Source organism: Mastigoproctus giganteus, chromosome 12 (genome assembly GCF_048544385.1).
Source record: "Mastigoproctus giganteus isolate SK-2022 chromosome 12, ASM4854438v1, whole genome shotgun sequence".
Classification (NCBI taxonomy): domain Eukaryota; kingdom Metazoa; phylum Arthropoda; class Arachnida; order Uropygi; family Thelyphonidae; genus Mastigoproctus; species Mastigoproctus giganteus.
In genome coordinates, this window is record NC_143586.1 from 84,812,094 (window position 1) to 84,833,182 (window position 21,089).

At 40.0% G+C, this 21,089-nt stretch overlaps 1 protein-coding gene across 1 annotated transcript in view; it reads right to left on the reverse strand.

The window, feature by feature from the left end:
* Positions 1-21,089, reverse strand: part of LOC150077238 (protein cereblon-like) — a 191,883-nt gene that overhangs the window by 73,299 nt on the left and 97,495 nt on the right. The window contains exon 4 of the mRNA XM_090386523.1: positions 2,177-2,256. Within this exon, the coding sequence (XP_090242649.1) occupies positions 2,177-2,256 (80 nt within the window). The remainder of the gene's footprint in view (positions 1-2,176; positions 2,257-21,089) is intronic.

Sequence of the window (21,089 nt, forward strand, 5' to 3'; positions counted from 1 at the left end):
TCTTTGTAAATATATTCGTTTATTATAAAATTCAGTTAATATGTATTACAAAGTCTGCTTTCACCCTATGAGAAATAAATATTGTTATTTTTGTATGTTTAATGCAAATCTTGGCACAGCTGTCCGATTATTGCCCCTATTATTGCCTCTGGTTACCAAGTTCCCTGCTTCACAAAGAATGGCACTGACTTGTTAGAATTTACTTTTGTGTAAACAAAACCAGTTTATGGTAGATACAACGTAAGTGCACTCTCAAAAACATCATTGTGAAGGATGAGTTTTTAAATTAACAAAAGAATAAAAACAGTTTCTCTAAGTTGTTTACATACATGCAATCGAGGGAGCATAGAATTTGAAAGGTTTTTTTAAAAATTTAGTAGATAAAATAATAGTCTTGATAAGTATTTTGGAGCCTTAAAATAATAGTTGAAATGTTTTTGTTTTTAATTTTTTAATAACAATGTAATTCATTAAAACTTTTGTGGAGCTTTGTCAATTTTGGAAATATTCTGCATCACATTTTTTGTTATTAATTATTTTATTAACAATCGGACACTGGATCTATTATTACTCCGGACCTGGGTCCTTCAGGATCTAATCAATGGTGTCCTATTGATGATTTATCAAACAATTGCGAGTAGACATAAGGACATCATAATCCCATTAATCACACCATTAATTGTTAGGGACATCATAAGGACATCATAATCCCATAATCACACCATTTATTGTTAGACCACACTTGGAATAATGTGTTCAAGTATGGAGACCGCACCTTTAAAAAAAAAAGACATTGTGCTTCTTGAAAGGGTCCAAAGATGGGTAACTCACCTGGTGAGATCAGAAAAAGGGCATCCATATGAGGAAAGACTTTGAATATTTGAGTTGCTTTGAATATTTGGGTTGGAAACCAGGCACCTTAGAGCAGACTTGATTGGGGTATTTAAGGCTCTGAGAGGCATAAGTAAAATGAATGAGGATGAAATTTTCACGGTTATAAATTATTCTAGAACTAGGAGCTATAATTTCAAGTTACGGGGGGGGGGGGGGGAAGAAATGTTTAGAAATTTTGCAAGAAGTTTTATTTTAGCCAGCGAGTTATAAATTACTAGAATAAATTACCTACATGTTTCAGTCTTGGTTATCAAAAGTGGACAGAAGAATGGCTTCAGGAACAAGGAACATTTTGATGATTCTAGATTGTTGTACAAGTACATTCTGCCGAGACACTTAATTGTTTTACCTCCCAATATCACCAGTTTTATGCAGTCACTGGATCAAGGTATTGTTTATAATGCTCAAGAGAGCATATAGAGCCTGCCTGAAAAGGTACTTGATCCATCCACAACATATGAGGGAACAATTTGCAGCCAAACTGGAATGTCTTGGATGCTATCTATAATCTTGTTATTGCTCGGGACAGTATTGAATTCAAGCGTAATAATCAACCGCTTCAGAAAGAGTGGCTCTGGAGAGAATATCAAAAAACATGGATGAAAAGCATATGAATGTGATAGCAACATTGAGGAATGGGGGGAATCGAGCATATGGATTTTGTTGGCGAATTTGAAGAGTTTGTGAAGGTGAATGACGTAGTTACTATCACAGCAATGTCAACACTGGACAAGCTGCTAAGCACCAAGCAAAATTCTAAATGCATTTTTAATAAAATGCATTTAGAATCGAAGGTGAGAATATTGTTTTCTTATATGGCGTGGGTGGAATGCCTTGATTGAAAATTGACAACAAACTTTTTTTTTTTTTTTTTTCCAGATTTGCACTAAACTATCATAGCTTTATGTGATTTGCTTGTAAACAATACTTTCTTTTCTATAATCATAATTTGGCTACTATATACTAGATGGACTCACTTTTATTAATTCAATAATACCAACATGTGCTCTACTTTCTGAGTTAAAGCATCAGTGAGAACAAGATAACCAAGCTCAAGTAAAGGAAGTTAGGTTTCTTCATTAGTCATTCAGAGTTTTTTAGTAAGCAAAACATCAAAACTAGCTCAGGAGGAAGGGCATGTACGAATAGATACATTTTTGGATATGGTCTATATCCAGCTCCTTGACATAATATGTTATGTCAAGCAGTAATATATTATAACTTTAATGAACACAGTACTTGATCATGAAGACCAACAGCGACAATAATTATTAATGCTTACCATCCCAGGTGCTGCCCACAACGAGGACAAACTGCTACTTGCCATATATGACCGGGAAACCAAGTGTCTTTTCCATACCACTGAAATATTTTTAAAAATTTTTTCAAATATTAATAGATATAATTAGCAGCATTAACATTTGTGTAAAATTTTAGCTTCATATATTATGACGGCTTAGATGAAGATTAATGGCTTTATTTTTTATTTTAAAATATGAGAATAAACATGAATAGAACTCATGAGGAGCAGAATGCTAGAATGTGAAAGTACTGCTGTCAGATGCAGAAAAAAAAAGTGTCTGAGACCAAAATAATAATGTGTCCATCACACTGGGAGATTGGCATATATAATAATAATAAATATAAATATAATAATAAAAAAAAATTCATGAAAGTTGCTTAATCAGACCTACCTCCCCCAAGCTCGAAGCAATGGCTGAGGTAGATAATAGTGTCATCTGGTGTTGCTCCCAAGAATTAATACTACTGGAAAAAAGCAAAGCTAAACAAGTACACCTCTATAAATAGATTAGCAATAGTAGAGGCATTTGATGCAAGAAAGCAAGCTTATGCAGCATCAGCCAAAAAAAAAAAAAAAAAAAAAAAAACCCCACTTCCACTTCACCCCTCTGTTCGTTCAAAATACCTGTCCAGCTGAGCCTTAAACTTATTTAGGCTATCAACCTCCACAACAAGGGATGGAAGTCTGTTCCACCAACCAACCACCTGCTGGCTAAAGGCAAATTTCCACACGTCTATCCTACATCTGTCTTTCCTCAATTTGAATTTATGCCCTCTCAGGTGATTATTCTGAGCTAGAGGAAGAATCCCATCAGCATTGAGCATGCTCAAACCATTCAAGGCTTTATACACCTCTATCAGATCACCTTGCTGGTGCCTAGTCTCCAGACACTGTAATTTGCAAAACTTAAGCCTTTCTTCGTAAGAGCACCCCTTTGTTCCATTCACTAATCTTGTTGCCCTTCTCTGTACTCGTTCCAGCAGCTCTACATCCTTCTTGAAATGAGGTCTCCAGACCTGTATACAGTACTCTAGGTGTGGCCTGACCATTGCCTTATACAAGGGAATAATCACCTCCTTATCCCTGCTAGAAAAATTCCTGTATATCATTGATAAGACACCATGAGCTACTCTTGCAGCCCGTCTACACTGCTCAGAGAACTTCATATCTACCTGCACAACCACCCCCAAGTCCCATTCATTCTCTACCACTGTCAGTGTAGTACCACAGAGTTGATACGTTGCTCTGGGGTTGCTGTTTCCCATGTGTAGTACTTTACATTTGTCAATGTTAAACTTCATTTGCCACCTCTCAGCTCATCTGCTCAACCTTTCCAGATCCTGTTGCAGCAGCATAGTGTCAGTAGTGTCCTTGACAACCCTGCCAACCTTTGTATCGTCTGCAAATTTGGACATTAAGCTTGATATACCATCATCAATATCATTTATAAATACAGAAAACAATAATGGACCCAACACTGAGCCCTGAGGGACTCCACTAATAACATTAGTCCACGACGAGCAGTGTCCATTGATTACCACTCTCTGTCTTCTCCCCCTCAACCACCCCTTTATCCATAGCAGCAATTAGCATTAGCATTAACATTAGTAGAGGCATATGATGCAAGAAAGCAAGCTTATTCAGCATCAGCCAAAAAAAAAAAAAAAAAAAACACACACACACACCACTCCCATGTCACCCCTCCGTTCATTCGAATTACCTGTCCAGTTGAGCCTTAAATTTGTTTAGGCTATCAACTTCAACAACAAGTGACGGAAGTCGGTTCCACCAACCAACCACCCGCTGGCCAAAGGCAAATTTCCGCACATCTATCCGACATCCGTCCTTCCTCAATTTGAATTTATGCCCTCTGAGGTGATTATTTTGAGCAAGATGAAGAATCCCATTGGCATTGAGCATGCTCAAACCATTCAAAGCCTTATACACCTCTATCAGATCACCTCGCCGGTGCCTAGTCTCCAGACTCTGTAATTTGCAAAACTTAAGCCTTTCTTCATAAGAGCAACCCTTTGTTCCATTCACTAATCTTATTGCCCTTCTCTGTACCCATTCCAGCAGCTCTACATCCTTCTTGAAATGAGGCCTCCAGACCTGTATACAGTACTCAAGATGTGGCCTAACCATTGCCTTATACAAGGGAATAATCACCTCCTTATCCCTGCTAGAAAAATTCCTGTATATCATTGACAAGACACCATGAGCTACTCTTGCAGCTCGTCTGCACTGCTCAGAGAACTTCATATCTGCCTGCACAATTACCCCCAGGTCCTTTTCATTCTCCACCACTGTCAGTGTAGTACCACAGAGTTAATATGTTGCTCTGGGGTTACTGTTTCCCATATGTAGTACTTTACATTTGTCAATGTTAAACTTCATTTGCCACCTCTCAGCCCATCTGTTCAACCTTTCCAGATCCTGTTGCAGCAGCATAGCGTCAGTGGTCCTTAACAACCCTGCCAACCTTTGTATCATCTGCAAACTTGGACATTAAACTTGATATCCCATCATCAGTATCATTCATAAACACCGAAAACAACAACGGACCCAACACTGAACCCTGAGGAACTCCACTAATAACATTAGTCCACGTTGAGCAGTGTCCACTGATTACCACTCTCTGTCTTCTGCAACTCAACCATCCCTTATCCATAGCAGCAATTTGCCTCCAATGCCACACTGCTCCAATTTGTGCAGCAATCTTCCATGTGCAACAGTATCAAAAGCCTTTCTAAGATTCAAATATATAATATCAAAGTTATTCCCTGCATCCAGTTCTTTTGTGACTACATCATAGTATCCAATCAAATTGGTCAGGCAAGACCTGCCCTTAGCAAAACCATGCTGCGTCCAATTTGCCTTCAATGTCACACTGCTCCAATTTGTGTAGCAGTCTTCCATGTGCAACAGTATCAAAAGCCTTTCTAAGATCCAAGTATATAATATCAAAGCTATTCCCTGCATCCAGTTCTTTTGTAACTGCATCATAGTATCCAATCAAATTGGTCAGGCAAGACTTCCCCTTAACAAAACCATGTCTTGTCTAAACGATCGTTTAGACAAAACTGAAGTCTTGTCTAAACGATCCTGCAGTGCTTCTTTAACCAGTGCCTCCATTACTTTTCCTGGAACAGAAGTTAAGCTCACAGGTCTATAATTACTTGTGTCAGCCTTTGATCCTCCTTTGTGAATTGGGGTCACATTTGCACATTTCCAGTCTATGGGTACTTCCCCTGAGTCCAAGGAAGCTCTCATAATTATGGCTAAGGGTTTGCTTACTTCCTTTGCTGCCTCCTTTAATATAACTGGATAGATCCCATCCACCCTGGGTGCCTTTCTTGTGTTTATCTTCAACAATTTCTCCTCCACTTTACTCCCAGTTATTTCAAGATTCTGTAGCTTACTGCTAGAGTTGAATACACCTCTGGCATTCCCCTCGCTGAATAACTCCTCATGTGTGAATGTCGATGCAAAATATTCATTTAGTTTGTTAGCTACCTGAGCAGGATCATCAACAGTTGACCCATCAATATCAAGTGGACCAATCTGATTCATCCCCTTCCTTCTAGAGTTTACATAAGTAAAGAACTCTTTGCTGTTTTTCTTTGCATCCCTTACCAAGGATTTCTTGTAATCTGCCTTTGCCTGCCTAACCTCCTTTGTAATTTGGTTGCATATCAACTTGTATCTATCATAGGCTTCTGTGTCATGTGTTAATTTGTAAGTATCCCATGCATTTTTCTTCTCTGCCATATGCCTCATTAGTTCATCTGACATCCATTTTGGCCTAAACCTTGAACAATATTTCTTAGTTGGTATGTAAAGCCTAGTAGCTTCCAAGATAAGTTCTTTGAATGCTTCCCATTTTGAATTTGCTGTTGATAACATCATCAGTTTGTCCCACTGTATAGAATTTAAATACTGTCTCAGTCCATCGTAGTCGCCTTTACGGAAGCAATAACCCTTCCCTTTACCCCTAATGGTAGTTACCTCTTTGAGTAAATCCCACTTCAGCACACTGTGATCACCGCCACCTAGTGGTTCATTTATCTGCAGATTCTTAATGCATGAAGAATCACTGCTGATAATCAAATCAAGAGTATTATTCCCTCTAGTTGACTCCCGAACATGCTGATGTAGAAAACAATCATCCAGTAAATCCACAAAAGCCCTGCTAGTGTGTGAGTGACCAGCCCCCAAATTCCAGTCAATATCTGGGAAATTAAAATCTCCCATTATAAGACTCTCTGATTTACTGGCCCACTCTATTTCCCTGTACAGTTTCTTATTATACTCATCAGAGTCATTAGGCCTATAGCACACTCCTACTCTCAATTTTGATCTCCCAATGCTTATGTCACACCAAACTGACTCAACACTGCCCTGTCCAGCGATGTTGACTGGCTTCACTTCCTTGGTTTTTATGTGTTTCTTAACTAATAGCATAACCCCTCCCCCCTTCCTATCCTGTCTATCCTTTCTGTAGACGTTGTACTCCCCAAATTCCAGTTCTGCATCCCTTATATCTGTGTGACAACGCCACGTCTCTGATATCCCAACTATATCAGCGTTTGATGCTTTGAGCAATACCTCAAATTTATCAAATTTATTTACCAAACTCCTAGCATTGGTGTACACGCAAGTATACCTGCACCTGTTTCTATTCTTAGCTACCCTAACACAACCCATGTGTTTACTTGCACCGCAATGGCTCCCAGCAGTCTCTGAAATATCATGCATCTTGTTTTTCAGGTTTCTGCTCATTCTAATAGAAGCAGTGCAAGAATCTCTTTCACCTCTGCCAGAGGCTACTGTCAATCTATTGTCTTTGTCTCTAGATGAAGATGTCAAAAAGAAATAATGAACAAACTGCATTGAGTGTGGTGTAGGATAAAGTCACTTGGTTTGGTTTTTTTTAGGAGCATTAGCAACTAAGGCCATATTGCTCTGTGGATGTGGTGGTCATTCCCTGACCTTTCCGCATCCTCCGTATTTGGTTGTCTCAATGGAGGCACCATAAAGTCGCTTGCATTCAGGCCTTAGGCAGAGGGATCAATTTTAAGATTCAGAGAGAGTGTCCAATATGGCTACCACAAGGGAAAGGCAAGACTATCTAGCACAATCAACTTGAAGTGCTCCAATGAAAGTGTACTAATAACCACCCAGGAAGGAAGACATCAAAGCATGAAATGGAACACCTAAATGAATATATTCATGATGCAAAGATACTACAATATAACCAAGACAGTGACTAATATTAGTTAGCATTAGCAGAGGCATACGATGCAAGAAAGCAAGCTGATGGGGCATCAGCCAAGAAAAAAAAAACCATTTCCATTTCACCCATCTATTTGCTCCAAAAATTTTTTGTACAGTTCTTCCTTGAATTTATTTAAGCTATCAACTTTCACAGTGACAGATGGATGTTCGTTCTAGCAATCAATTAACTACCTGCTGGCTAAAGGCAAATTTCTGCACATCTATTCTACTACTGTCTTTCCTCAGTTTGAGTTTATGGCCCCTCAGGTTCGTAAGCTGAGCAATCCCATCAACATTGAGCCTGCTCAAACCATTCATGGCCTTATACACCTCAATCAGATCACCTCGCAGGTGCCTACTCTCCAGGCACTGCAAATTGCAGAACTTAAGCCTTTCTTGGTAAGAGCACCCCTTTGTTCCCCTCACCAGTCCTGTTGCCCTTCTCTGTATTCATTCTAACAACTCAATATCCTTCCTAAAATGAGGCCTCCAGACCGGTATGCAGTACTCAAGGTGTGGCCTGACCATTACCTTATACAAAGGGATAATCACCTCCTTATTTTAACTTTCCAGATGTTGACTAGAATTTATGGATTGATCATTCACACACTAACAAGATTTTTGGGGATTTCTTGGATGAATGTTTTCTACAGCAGCATGTTAGAGAAGCAACAAGAGGAAGCAATACTCTTGATTTGGTTTTAGGCAGTAACTCTTCATGCATTAAGAATCTGCAGGTAAAAGACCCACTAGGTAATCACAATGTACTAATGTGGAATTTAATCAAAAACAGCTACTGTCAAGGCTAAAGGGAAAAGATTTTGCTTTTGTGACAGTGACTACACTGGTCTCGGCCAGTTTTTAAATTGTATGCAGTGGGACCAATTGATGATGTTACCAACAGTAAATTGTAAATGGGAAGTATTCAGGGAAGTAATCAAAGAAGCTACTAGGCTTTTCATAAAAACAAAGAAATACTGTTCAAGGCCTAGACCTAAATGTATGTCACATAAACTATTGAAACACGTGTCAGAGAAGAAAAGTGCATGGGATACTTCTCTATTGGTTATACAGAATCCTATGGTAGATATAAATTAGTCTCTAATAAAGTCACAAAGGAGGTTAGGTAAGTTAAAGAAAATTATGAGAAATTATGGCCAAGAAAAACAGCAAACACTTCTATGCTTATATCAATATAGAAGAAAGGGGCTGAATCACATTGGGCCACTTGATTTTATGGATTAATTGTTGATAGCCCTGCTCAGGTTGTGGACGAATTGAGTAGGTATTTTGCATCTACATTCACATGAGAAATTCTTTAGGGGAGGAGATGCCAAAAGATTATCAAATGCTAATGAGAAGCTAAATGAAAGGAAATGGCCTTGTGATAAATGAAAGGAAAGTTGAAGAAAAAATTGTCGAGGATGGACATAAAAAAGGCACCTGAGGTGGATGAAATCTATCCAATTATATTAAGTGAGGCAGAAAAGGAGGTAAAGTGAACCCTTAGCCATAATTATGAGAGGGGGAAGTCACTATGGACTGGAGAAGTGCTAATATATCCCCAATTCATAAAGGAGGATCATTAGGCAACATCAATAATTACAGACATGTTATCTTAACATATGTTCCAAGCAGGTTAAAGAAGCAATGCAGGACCATTTGGACAGGCATGTAATTATACTGCAACCAGAGCATGGATATGTCAAGGGGTGGTCTTGTCTAATGAATCTGATAGGTTATTATGACCCAGTGACCAAAGAACTGGATGTAACAATAATTATGACATCATATAGGAAGGCTTTTGATACTGTTGTACATAAAAGCCTGCTGTACAAATTGGGGCAATGTGGCATTAAGGGCAAGTTACTGCTATCCCAGTAATCCCAGAGTAACTTATCAACTGTGTCATACTACACTGGGTAGTGGAGAATGAAACTGACTGGGGTAATTGTGCAGTCAGTCATGAAACTCTCTGCAGAGGGCAGATATGCTGCCCAGACAGTTTTCACTTTTCTGGCAGGGATAAAGAGGTGATTATCCCTTTCTATAAGGCCATGGTTAGGCTGCATTTTGAATACTGTATACAGGTCTAGAGGCCTCACTTTAGGAAGGATGTAGATCTGCTGGAATGGGTGTAGAGAAGGGAACCAGACTGGTGTAGGGAACAAAAGTAAGGTCTTAACTAGCTTTATTTCAGTTCTGCAAATTGCAGCATCTTGAAACTAGGCACCTATGGGGGAGATCTGATTGAGGTGTTTATAGCTTTGAATAGATTGAGTAAGTTGAATGTTAATGGTATTCTTCCTCTTGCTGAACTTACATACACGAAGGATCATAAATTCGAGTTGAGGAAATGGATGGGTTGAATAAAGGAAGAACTAAACATTCTTGGAGTGTATGGATGGGTGAACTGTTTTTTTTTTTTTTTTTCTTGGCTGATGCTATATAAGCTTGCTTTCTTGCATAATTTGCCATTATTACTACTGCTGATACTACTTTACTTCCTAGAAGCAGTCATGCAAAATGGAGTACTACCATCAAGGTCAAGACCATCATAACCAGACCTTTCCCCATCAGGAGAGGAATCTTTCAGGGAGATACCTTAAGCCTACTGTGGTTCTGTCTAGTAATCAATCAGCTATGCAGCATGCTCAAGAACAATAAGTTCAGATATACCCTCAAAGAAGAAAGGAAAAACTTGTACACCCTTTCATACCTGAAGTATATGGATGACATCATGCTCCCTGTGGCAACCAAGAATCAACTTCAACAGCTACTTTGGATCACTGAAGAATTGAGCAGTGACATCAGGATGGAAATTTGATCTGGTTATCAGAAGTGATCATTCGTATATTAAGAATTTACAGATAAAGGAACTACTAGGTGGCAGTAATCACAGTGTACTGATGCAGGATTTACTTAAAGATACAATTACCATCAGGGGTAAAAGAAAGGGTTTATGCTTCCGTAAAGGTGACTACAGCCGTCTCATACAGCTTTTAAATTCTGTACAGTGGGACCAACTGATGATGTTATCAACAGCTAATTCTAAGCAGGAAGCATTCAATGAATTAATCATGGAAGCTACTGGACATTTCATACCTATTAAGAAATATTGTTCAAGGTTTAGGCCTAAATGGTTATCAAATGAACTAATGAGACTCGTGGCAGAGAAGAAAAATGCATGGGATACATATAAATTATCAGGCGACACAGAAGCCTATTGCAGTTATAAGCTAGTCTATAATAAAGTCACAAAGGAGGACATTAGGCAAGCGAAGGCAGATTAAGAGAAATCTTTGGCAAAGGATGCTAAGAAAAACAGCAAGGATTTCTTTACTTATATATATTTAATCCCAGGGACTCACATCTGGTGAGTATGGGCTTGGCACACCCAGGGTCCTGAGCTGGATATCATCATTCTTCTCTTTCTTGGTGATTCCCTTCTATTTCTGACTCTCTCTCTCTTCCCTCCCTCTCACTAACAGGGAAATTTATTATTTTTTTTTTTGGCTGGTGCAGCATAAGCCTCAGGCTTCCTTGCATCATATGGCTAATAATAATAATAATAACTCTAAAAGGAAGGGGATGAATCAGATTGGTCCCCTTGATATCGATGGTTCGACTGTTGATGATCCAGCTCAGATAGCAAACAAACTGAACGAGTATTTTGCATCTATATTCGTACATGAGGAGTCATTAAGGATTGAAAATGCCAAAAGGTTATCAAATTGTAGTAGGGTGCTTAACGATTTTGTAATAACTGAGAGCAAAGAAGGGGAGGAGAAATTGTTGAAGTTAAACATAAGAAAGGCACCTGGGGTGGATGGGATCTATCCAGTTTTATTAAAGGGGGGCGGCAAAGGAACTAAGCAAACACTTAGCCATAATTATGAGAGCAACCTTGGATTCAGGAGAGGTCCCTACAGAAGGGAGATGTGCAAATGTATCCCCAATTCACAAAGGGGGTTTGAAGGGTGACACGAGTAATTACAGACCAGTTAGTTTAACTTCTGTTCCAGGTAAAATAATGATTTACGGAAAAGTGACCCCTCGCATTTCGCCCCCTGTAGATAATGACTAGGTTACAAAAATGTAAATACAGTCAACGCTCAATAACTCGAATTTTTGTTGAAGTCCCAGCCCCTTTAGTGGACATTCAATGTTAAACTCTCTCGATTACTCGAACTGAACTTCCGATAACTCTAACTTTTCCAAACAAATTTTCAAAATTACATTCATGTACAAATTGTCACATAGCTTTTAAACTAATTTCTCCCGTTTTGTATGTCTTCAGGGTTCTCTTTCCATTGTGAAAGGATTAACAGTTCCAGTTAATCCTTTCCCAATGGAAAGAATACATACTCGACCACGAGGGCAATAGTCACGTGTATGTTGGACATGCGGGGCAGAGAACAGTGACTAATCTTATAGAAGTCCTTTCAGTAACAAGTGAATTTTGTTCTGATTTGTCTAAATTCAAACAATAAAAGGTGCATCATGTGAACAAGCTGAGCGTCACAGACAGTGCAATATCTGCATATTATTTTTGCATCTTGATTGATTGATCCTGTGTGTACAATGGCAAAAAGTGTTCCATTGATAAGAGGCAAAAGAAAATTGGTAGACGATGACAACCACATTTACGTGTTTTCAAAGAGAACTGTAGATGAACAACATAGATTCTGGGTTTGTGAAAAATGTTCCACCTGCAAAGGTCGTGTTTGGAATGAGGGTTTGGATGGCCCAGTTGTGAAAGTTATAACTAAACGTAACCATGCAGCTCAATCTGCAAGGTCGGAAGCATTGCAATTCATTGGTCAAATACGGCAACATACAACAACCACGAATGAATGGCCACAGAAAATTGTTGCATCAGTAATTGCAGCGGCTCATGCCAATGTCATGGCATTACTTCCTAAAAAGGATTCACTTAAATGAACCACTCGTCATGTTCGATGCAACAGTGGTACTCCTGCTTTACCAAGCAATCTCCAGAACCTACTAATTCCACAAAATTATCAAGGAATTATTATCGATGGCAATGTACAACAGTTTCTGATGTATGATTCTCAGGATGAACTGCTCCCGGGTAGCATGCTCATTTTTTCCACTTTTCCACTATCTTCAGTTATTGGCGCTTAGCCAGAAGTGGTTTTCTGATGGAACTTTTAGCACAGTACCCACGCTTTTCCAGCAGCTTTATACAATTCATGTGGTTCAATTCAATGCAGTCATTCCAATGGTCTACAGGCTTCTGCAAAACAAAACTCGTGCCACATACGTCAAGTTGCTTCAAGAAGTTAAAAATCTACAACCGGGTCTCCAACTCCAGCGAATTACGACAGATTTCAAACAAAGTGCCATGCAAGCCTTCCAACAAGAATTTCCTGGTTGATTTTTCATCTTTCCCAAAGCATTTGCCGAAAGGTACAGAATGAAGCTTTAAAAGCCCAATACGAATAAGACCATGAATTTGCTCGTCGGATCTGAATGATTCTGGCATTGGCATTTATTCCTCCTGCTAACGTTATTCAAGCATTTGAAGATTTAGTCGAAGCTGATGACTTCCCCACTGAAGCTATGATGATTGCAAACTACTTTGAAGATACATATATCTGGTAAATAAATTTGATGAATTTGAGGTATTGCTCAAAACATCAAAGGCAGATATTGTTGGGATATCAGAGACGTGGTGTCACACAGATATAAGGAATGCGGAACTGGAATTTGGGGAATACAATGTGTATAGAAAGGATAGACAGGACAGGAGGGGAGGAGGGGTTATGCTATTAGTTAAGAAACACATAAAGTCCAAGGAAGTGAAGCCAGTCGACATCAATGGACAGGGCAGTGTCGAGTCAGTTTGGTGTGACATAAGCATAGGGAAATCAAAATTGAGAGTAGGAGTGTGCTATAGGCCTAATGACTCTGATGAGTATAATAAGATATTGTACAGGGAAATAGAGTGGGCCAGTAAATCAGAGAGTCTTATAATGAGGGATTTTAATTTCCCAGATATTGACTGGAATTTGTGGGTTGGTCACTCACACACTAGCAAGGCTTTTGTGGATTTATTGGATGATTGTTTTCTACATCAGCATGTTCGTGAGGCAACAAGAGGGAGCAATACACTTGATTTGGTTATCAGTAGTGATTCTTCATGCATTAAGAATCTGCAGATAAATGAACCACTAAGTGGCAGTGATCACAGTGTGTTGAAGTGGGATTTACTCAAGGAGGTAACTACCATCAGAGGTAAAGGGAAGGGTTTTTGTTTTCGTAAAGGCGACTATGATGGTCTGAGACAGTATTTAAATTCTATACAGTGGGACCAACTGATGATGTTACCAACAGCAAACTCAAAATGGGAAGCATTCAAAGAACTTATCTTGGAAGCTACTAGGCTTTACATACCAACTAAGAAATATTGTTCAAGGTTTAGGCCAAAATGGATGTCAGATGAACTAATAAGACATGTGGCAGAGAAGAAAAATGCATGGGATACATACAAATTAATGGGTGACATGGAAGCCTATGATAGATATAAGTTGGTCTGTAACCAAGTCAGAAAGGAGTATAGGCAGGCAAAGGCTGACTGCGAAAAATCCTTGGCAAAGGATGCAAAGAAAAACAGAAAAGAGTTCTTTACCTATTTAAACTCAAGAAGGAAAGGGATGAATCAGACTGGTCCACTGGATATTGATGGTTCAACAGTTGAGGATCCTGCTCAGGTGGCTAACAATCTAAACGAGTATTTTGCATCTACATTCACGCATGAGGAGTTATTCAGGAAGGAGAATGATGTAGGTAAAGTAAACATTGGCAGTGAGCTAGATGATTTTGTAATAACTGAGAGGAAAGTGGAGGAGAGATTGTTGAGGATAAACATAAAAAAGGCACCTGGGGTGGATCGGATCTATCCAGTTATATTAAAGGAGGCAGCAAAGGAAGTAAGCAAACCCCTAGCCATAATTATGAGAGCTTCTTTGGACTCAGGGGAGGTACCCATAGACTGGAGATGTGCAAATGTAACCCCAATTCACAAAGGAGGATCAAAGGCTACACAAGTAATTATAGACCTGTTAGTTTAACTTCTGTTCCAGGTAAATTAATGGAGGCACTGGTTAAAGAAGCACTGCAGGATCATCTAGACAAGAATTCAGTTATAGCTCAGACGCAGCATGGTTTTGTTAAGGGCAGGTCTTGCCTGACCAATTTGATTGGATACTATGATGTAGTCACAAAAGAACTGGATGCAGGGAATAACTTTGATATTATATATTTGGACCTTAGAAAGGCTTTTGATACTGTTGCACATGGAAGACTGCTGCACAAATTGGAGCAGTGTGGCATTGGAGGCAAATTGCTGCTATGGATAAGGGGATGGTTGAGTGGCAGAAGACAGAGAGTGGTAATCAATGGACTCTGCTCAACGTGGACTAATGTTATTAGTGGAGTTCCTCAGGGTTCAGTGTTGGGTCCGTTGTTGTTTTCGGTGTTTATGAATGATATTGATGATGGGATGTCAAGTTTAATGTCCAAGTTTGCAGATGATACAAAGGTTGGCAGGGTTGTTAAGGACACCACTGATGCTATGTTGCTGCAACAGGATCTGGAAAGGTTGAACAGATGGGCTGAGAGGTGGCAAATGAAGTTTAACATTCACAAATGTAAAGTACTACATATGGGAAACAGTAACCCCAGAGCAACGTATCAACTCTGCAGTACTACACTGACAGTGGTGGAGAATGAAAAGGACCTGGGGGTAATTGTGCAGGCAGATATGAAGTTCTCTGAGCAGTGCAGACGAGCTGCAAGAGTAGCTGATGGTGTCTTGTCAATGATATACAGGAATTTTTCTAGCAGGGATAAGGAGGTGATTATTCCCTTGTATAAGGCAATGGTTAGCCCACATCTTGAGTACTGTATACAGGTCTGGAGGCCTCATTTCAAGAAGGATGTAGAGCTGCTGGAACGGGTACAGAGAAGGGCAACAAGATTAGTGAATGGAACAAAGGGTTGCTCTTACGAAGAAAGGCTCAAGTTTTGCAAATTACAGAGTCTGGAGACTAGGCACCGGCGAGGTGATCTGATAGAGGTGTATAAGGCTTTGAATGGTTTGAGCATGCTCAATGCCAATGGGATTCTTCATCTTGCTCAAAATAATCAGCTCAGAGGGCATAAATTCAAATTGAGGAAGGACGGATGTTGGATAGATGTGCAGAAATTTGCCTTTGGCCAGCAGGTGGTTGGTTGGTGGAACCGACTTCCATCACTTGTTGTTGAAGTTGATAGCCTAAACAAATTTAAGGCTCAACTGGACAGGTATTTCGAGGGGTGAAATGGGAGTGGTGTGTTTTTTTTTTTTTTGGTTGATGCTGAATAAGCTTGCTTTCTTACATCATATGCCTCTACTAATGCTAATGCTAAATGCTAATATTGGAAGAACACAACAGAGAGAGACCGGCCATTACCCATTTTTGCCATCAAACTGTGGAATTTTTACACACGAACACTGAATGATCAGCAACGTTCCAACAATGGCGTGGAGCAGTGGCACAGGGGATATCAGGAAACTTGTGCTACTTTATTCCCAAATATTTACTGATTCATTGATCCTTTAAAGAAACAACAAGGGCTGCACAATTTCGAAATTACACAACTAACTGCCGGTAATTCAGGCAATCAAAGAAACAAGAAGTATGCTGCAATTTCTGTTAGAATCAAAAGAATAGTCCAAGATTTTCAAAATTGTAATGTGATTGATTACCTTAGAGGCATTGCATACAACTTCGAGTTTTAAACAATAATAATGTGCATTTATTCTATTATATTTATATACATTTTTGTAACCTACTCATCTACAGGGGCTGAAATGTGGGAGGCGAATTGCGAGGGGCCACTTTTCCGGAACCCAAAATAATGGAGTCACTGGTTAAAGATGCATTGCTTGTTGTTGTTGTTGTTGTTATTTGGTTTTTAGGAGCATTAGCAACTAAGGCCATTTTGCTCTGGGGATATGCGGTGGTCATTCCCTGACCTTTCCGCATCCTCCGTATTTGGTAGTCACCGCATCCTCGGTATTTGGTGGTGACAGGCTCGAACCCTGGTCTGATCAAGAAGCGTGTGCTACACACTGTGGCTCCTGCCCGCCTGGCTACGGAGGCACCCCAAAAGATGCATTACAGGATCATCTAGACAAGACTGCAGCAATAATACAGACACAGCATGGGTTCGTTAAGGGTAAGTCTTGTCTGATAAATTTGATTGGATACTATGATATGGTTACAAAGGAACTGGATGCAAAAAAATAATTTTGAGATCATATACTTGGATTTCACGAAAGCTTTTGACACAGTTGCGCACGGAAGACCACTGTACAAATTGGAGGAGAAAGGTATTAAGGGTAAGTTGCTACAATGGATAAAAGGGTGGTTGAGTGGGAGAAGACAGAGGGTAGTAATCAATGGATGCTGCTCGTCATAGACGAATGTTATTAGTGGAATCCTACAGGGTTCGGTGTCGGGCCCACTGTTGTTTTGTATATTTATCAATGATATTAATGAAGGTATATCAGGCTTAGTGTCGAAGTTGGCAGATGGTACAAAGGTTGGCAGGGTTGTTAATGACAGTTTGCTACTGCAACAGGATCTAGAAAATTTGGGCAGATGGGCTGAGAAGTGCCAACCGAAGTTTAACATTGACAAATGCAAAGTACTGCATATGTGTAGCAGTAACACCAGAGGAATGTACCAACTGTGTGGTAGAAAATGAAAAAGACCTGGGAGTATTTGTGCAGTCCGATATAAAGTTTTCTGAGCAATGCAGACAGGCTGGAAGAGCAGGTCATGGGGTTTTGTCAATGATATACAGGAATTTTGCTAGCAGCAAAAAGGAGGTGATTATTCCTTTGTATAAGTCAATGGTCAGGCAACTCCTTGAGTACTGCGTACAGGTCTGGAAGCCTCATTTTAGGAAGGATGTAGATTTGCTTGAGCGTGTACAGAGAAGGGCAACAAGATTGGTGAGGGGAATGATGGGATCATCTTACCAAGAAAGGCTTAAATTCTCAAAATTGCAGCGGCTGGAGACTAGGCACCTGCGAGGTGATCTGATTGAGGTGTATAAGGCCTTGAATGGGTTGAGCATGCTGAATTGTGATGTTATTCTTCCACTTGCTCAGATTACGAACCTACGGGGGTATAAATTCAAATTGAGGAAAGGCAGTTGTAGAATTGATATGTGGAAATTTGCCTTTAGCCAGTGGGTGGTTAATTGCTAGAACAAACTTCCATCTGTCGTTGTAGAAGTTGATAGCGTAAATAAATTCAAGAAGGAACTGGACAAACATTTAGAGGAAATGGTTGTGTGAATTTTTTATTTTTTATTTTTTGGCTGATGCTACATAAGCTCATATGCTTGCTTTCTTGCATCGCGTGCCTCTATTACTATTACTGTACCACACTCAACCTAAGTGTGGAGTACCTTTCCAACCAGACAGAACAAACGAAAGTTAGAAAGAATGGCAAAGAAGACACTCCATGGCAGACTACTACAACGACCTCCACTGAACCCACATAGATAAGCTGGTTTCCAATGCATGCCTCACGAGCAGAATGCTTCTCCAGAGATTGAAGTATTCATGCTTGCCATTCAAGATCAGGTAATCAATACCAGAAACTATAGAACATACATCACCAAGCAGTTCAGAATTAGCATTAGCATTAGCATTAGCATTAGCATTAGTAGAGGCATTTGATGCAAGAAAGCAAGCTTATGCAGCATCAGCCAAAAAAAAAAAAAAAAAAAAAAAGTAACATAAATAAATAAAAATAACCACTTCCACTTCACCCCTCTGTTCGTTCGAAATACCTGTCCAGCTGAGCCTTAAACTTATTTAGGCTATCAACTTCCACGACAAGGGATGGAAGTCTGTTCCACCCACCAACCACCCGCTGGCTAAAGGCAAATTTCCGCACATCTATCCTACATCTGTCTTTCCTCAATTTGAATTTATGCCCTCTCAGGTGATTTTTCTGAGCTAGAGGAAGAATCCCATCAGCATTGAGCATGCTCAAACCATTCAAGGCTTTGTACACCTCTATCAGATCACCCCGCTGGTGCCTAGTTTCCAGACACTGTAATTTGCAAAACTTAAGCCTTTCTTCGTAAGAGAACCCCTTTGTCCCATTCACCAATCTAGTTGCCCTTCTCTGTACTCGTTCCAGCAGCTCTACATCCTTCCTGAAATGAGGCCTCCAGGCCTGTATACAGTACTCTAGGTGTGGCCTGACCATTGCCTTATACAAGGGAATAATCACCTCCTTATCCCTGCTAGAAAAATTCCTATATATCATTGACAATACACCATGAGCTACTCTTGCAGCTCTTCTGCACTGCTCAGAGAACTTCATATCTGCCTGCACCACCACCCCCAGGTCCCTTTCATTCTCTACCACTGTCAGTGTAGTACCACAGAGTTGATACGTTGCTCTGGGGTTGCTGTTTCCCATATGTAGTACTTTACATTTGTCAATGTTAAACTTCATTTGCCACCTCGAAGCCCATCTGCTCAACCTTTCCAAATCCTGTTGCAGCAGCATAGTGTCAGTAGTGTCCTTGACAACCCTGCCAACCTTCGTATCGTCTGCAAACTTGGACATTAAGCCTGATATACCATCATCAATATCATTTATAAATACAGAAAACAATAAAGGCCCCAATACTGAACCCTGAGGGACTCCACTAATAACATTAGTCCACGATGAGCAGTGTCCATTGATTACCACTCTCTGTCTTCTCCCCCTCAACCACCCCTTTATCCATAGCAGCAACTTGCCTCCAATGCCACACTGCTCCAATTTGTGCAGCAGTCTTCCATGTGCAACAGTATCAAAAGCCTTTCTAAGATCCAAGTATATAATATCAAAGTTATTCCCTGCATCCAGTTCTTTTGTGACTGCATCATAGTATCCAATCAAATTGGTCAGGCAAGACTTCCCCTTAACAAAACCATGCTGTGTCCTAGCTATAACTGAAGTCTTGTCTAGATGATCCTGCAGTGCTTCTTTCACCAGTGCCTCCATTAATTTTCCGGGAACAGAAGTTAAACTCACAGGTCTATAATTACTTGTGTCAGCCTTTGATCCCCCTTTGTGAATTGGGGTCACATTTGCACATCTCCAGTCAATGGGTACCTCCCCTGAGTCCAAGGAAGCTCTCATAATTATGGCTAAGGGTTTGCTTACCTCCTTTGCTGCCTCCTTTAATATAACTGGATAGATCCCATCCACCCCAGGTGCCTTTCTTGTGTTTATCTTCAACAATTTCTCCTCCACTTTGCTCTCAGTTATTACAAGATTCTCTAGCTTACTGCTAGAGTTGAATACACCTCTGGCATTCCCCTCGCTGAATAACTCCTCATGTGTGAATGTCGATGCAAAATATTCATTTAGTTTGTTAGCTACCCGAGCAGGGTCATCAACAGTTGACCCATCGATCTCAAGTGGACCAATCTGATTCATCCCCTTCCTTCTAGAGTTTACATAAGTAAAGAACTCTTTGCTGTTTTTCTTCGCATCCCTTGCCAAGGATCTCTCGTAATCTGCCTTCGCCTGCCTAACCTCCTTTGTAACTTGGTTACAGATCAACTTGTATCTATCATAGGCGTCCGTGTCACGTGTTAATTTGTATGTATCCCATGCATTTTTCTTCTCTGCCATATGCCTCATTAGTTCATCTGACAACCATTTAGGCCTAAACCTTGAACAACATTTCTTAGTTGGTATGTAAAGCCTAGTAGCTTCCACGATAAGTTCTTTGAATGCTTCCCATTTTGAATTTGCTGTTGGCAATATCATCAGTTGATCCCACTGTATAGAATTTAAATACTGTCTCAGTCCATTGTAGTCGCCTTTACGAAAGCAATACCCCTTCCCTTTACCCCTAATGGTAGTTACCTCTTTGAGTAACTCCCACTTCAGCACACTGTGATCACTGCCACCAAGTGGTTCATTTATCTGCAGATTCTTAATGCATGAAGAATCACTACTGATAATCAAATCAAGAGTATTACTCCCTCTAGTTGCCTCCCGAACATGCTGATGTAGAAAACAATCATCCAATAAATCCACAAAAGCCTTGCTACTGTGTGAGTGACCAGCCCCCAAATTCCAGTCAATATCTGGGAAATTAAAATCCCCCATTATAAGACTCTCTGATTTACTGGCCCACTCTATTTCTCCGAACAGTTTCTTATTATACTCATCAGAGTCATTAGGCCTATAGCACACTCCTACTCTCAATTTTGATCTCCCAATGCTTATGTCACACCAAACTGACTCGACACTGCACTGTCCAGCGATGTCGACTGGCTTCACTTCCTTGGATTTTATGTGTTTTTTAACTAATAGCATAACCCCTCCTCCCTTCCTATCCTGTCTATCCTTTCTGTAGACATTGTACTCCCCAAATTCCAGTTCTGCATTTCTTATATCTGTGTGACACCACGTCTCTGAAATCCCCACAATATCTGCCTTTGATGTTTTGAGCAATACCTCAAATTCATCAAATTTATTTACTAAACTCCTAGCATTGGTGTACACACAAG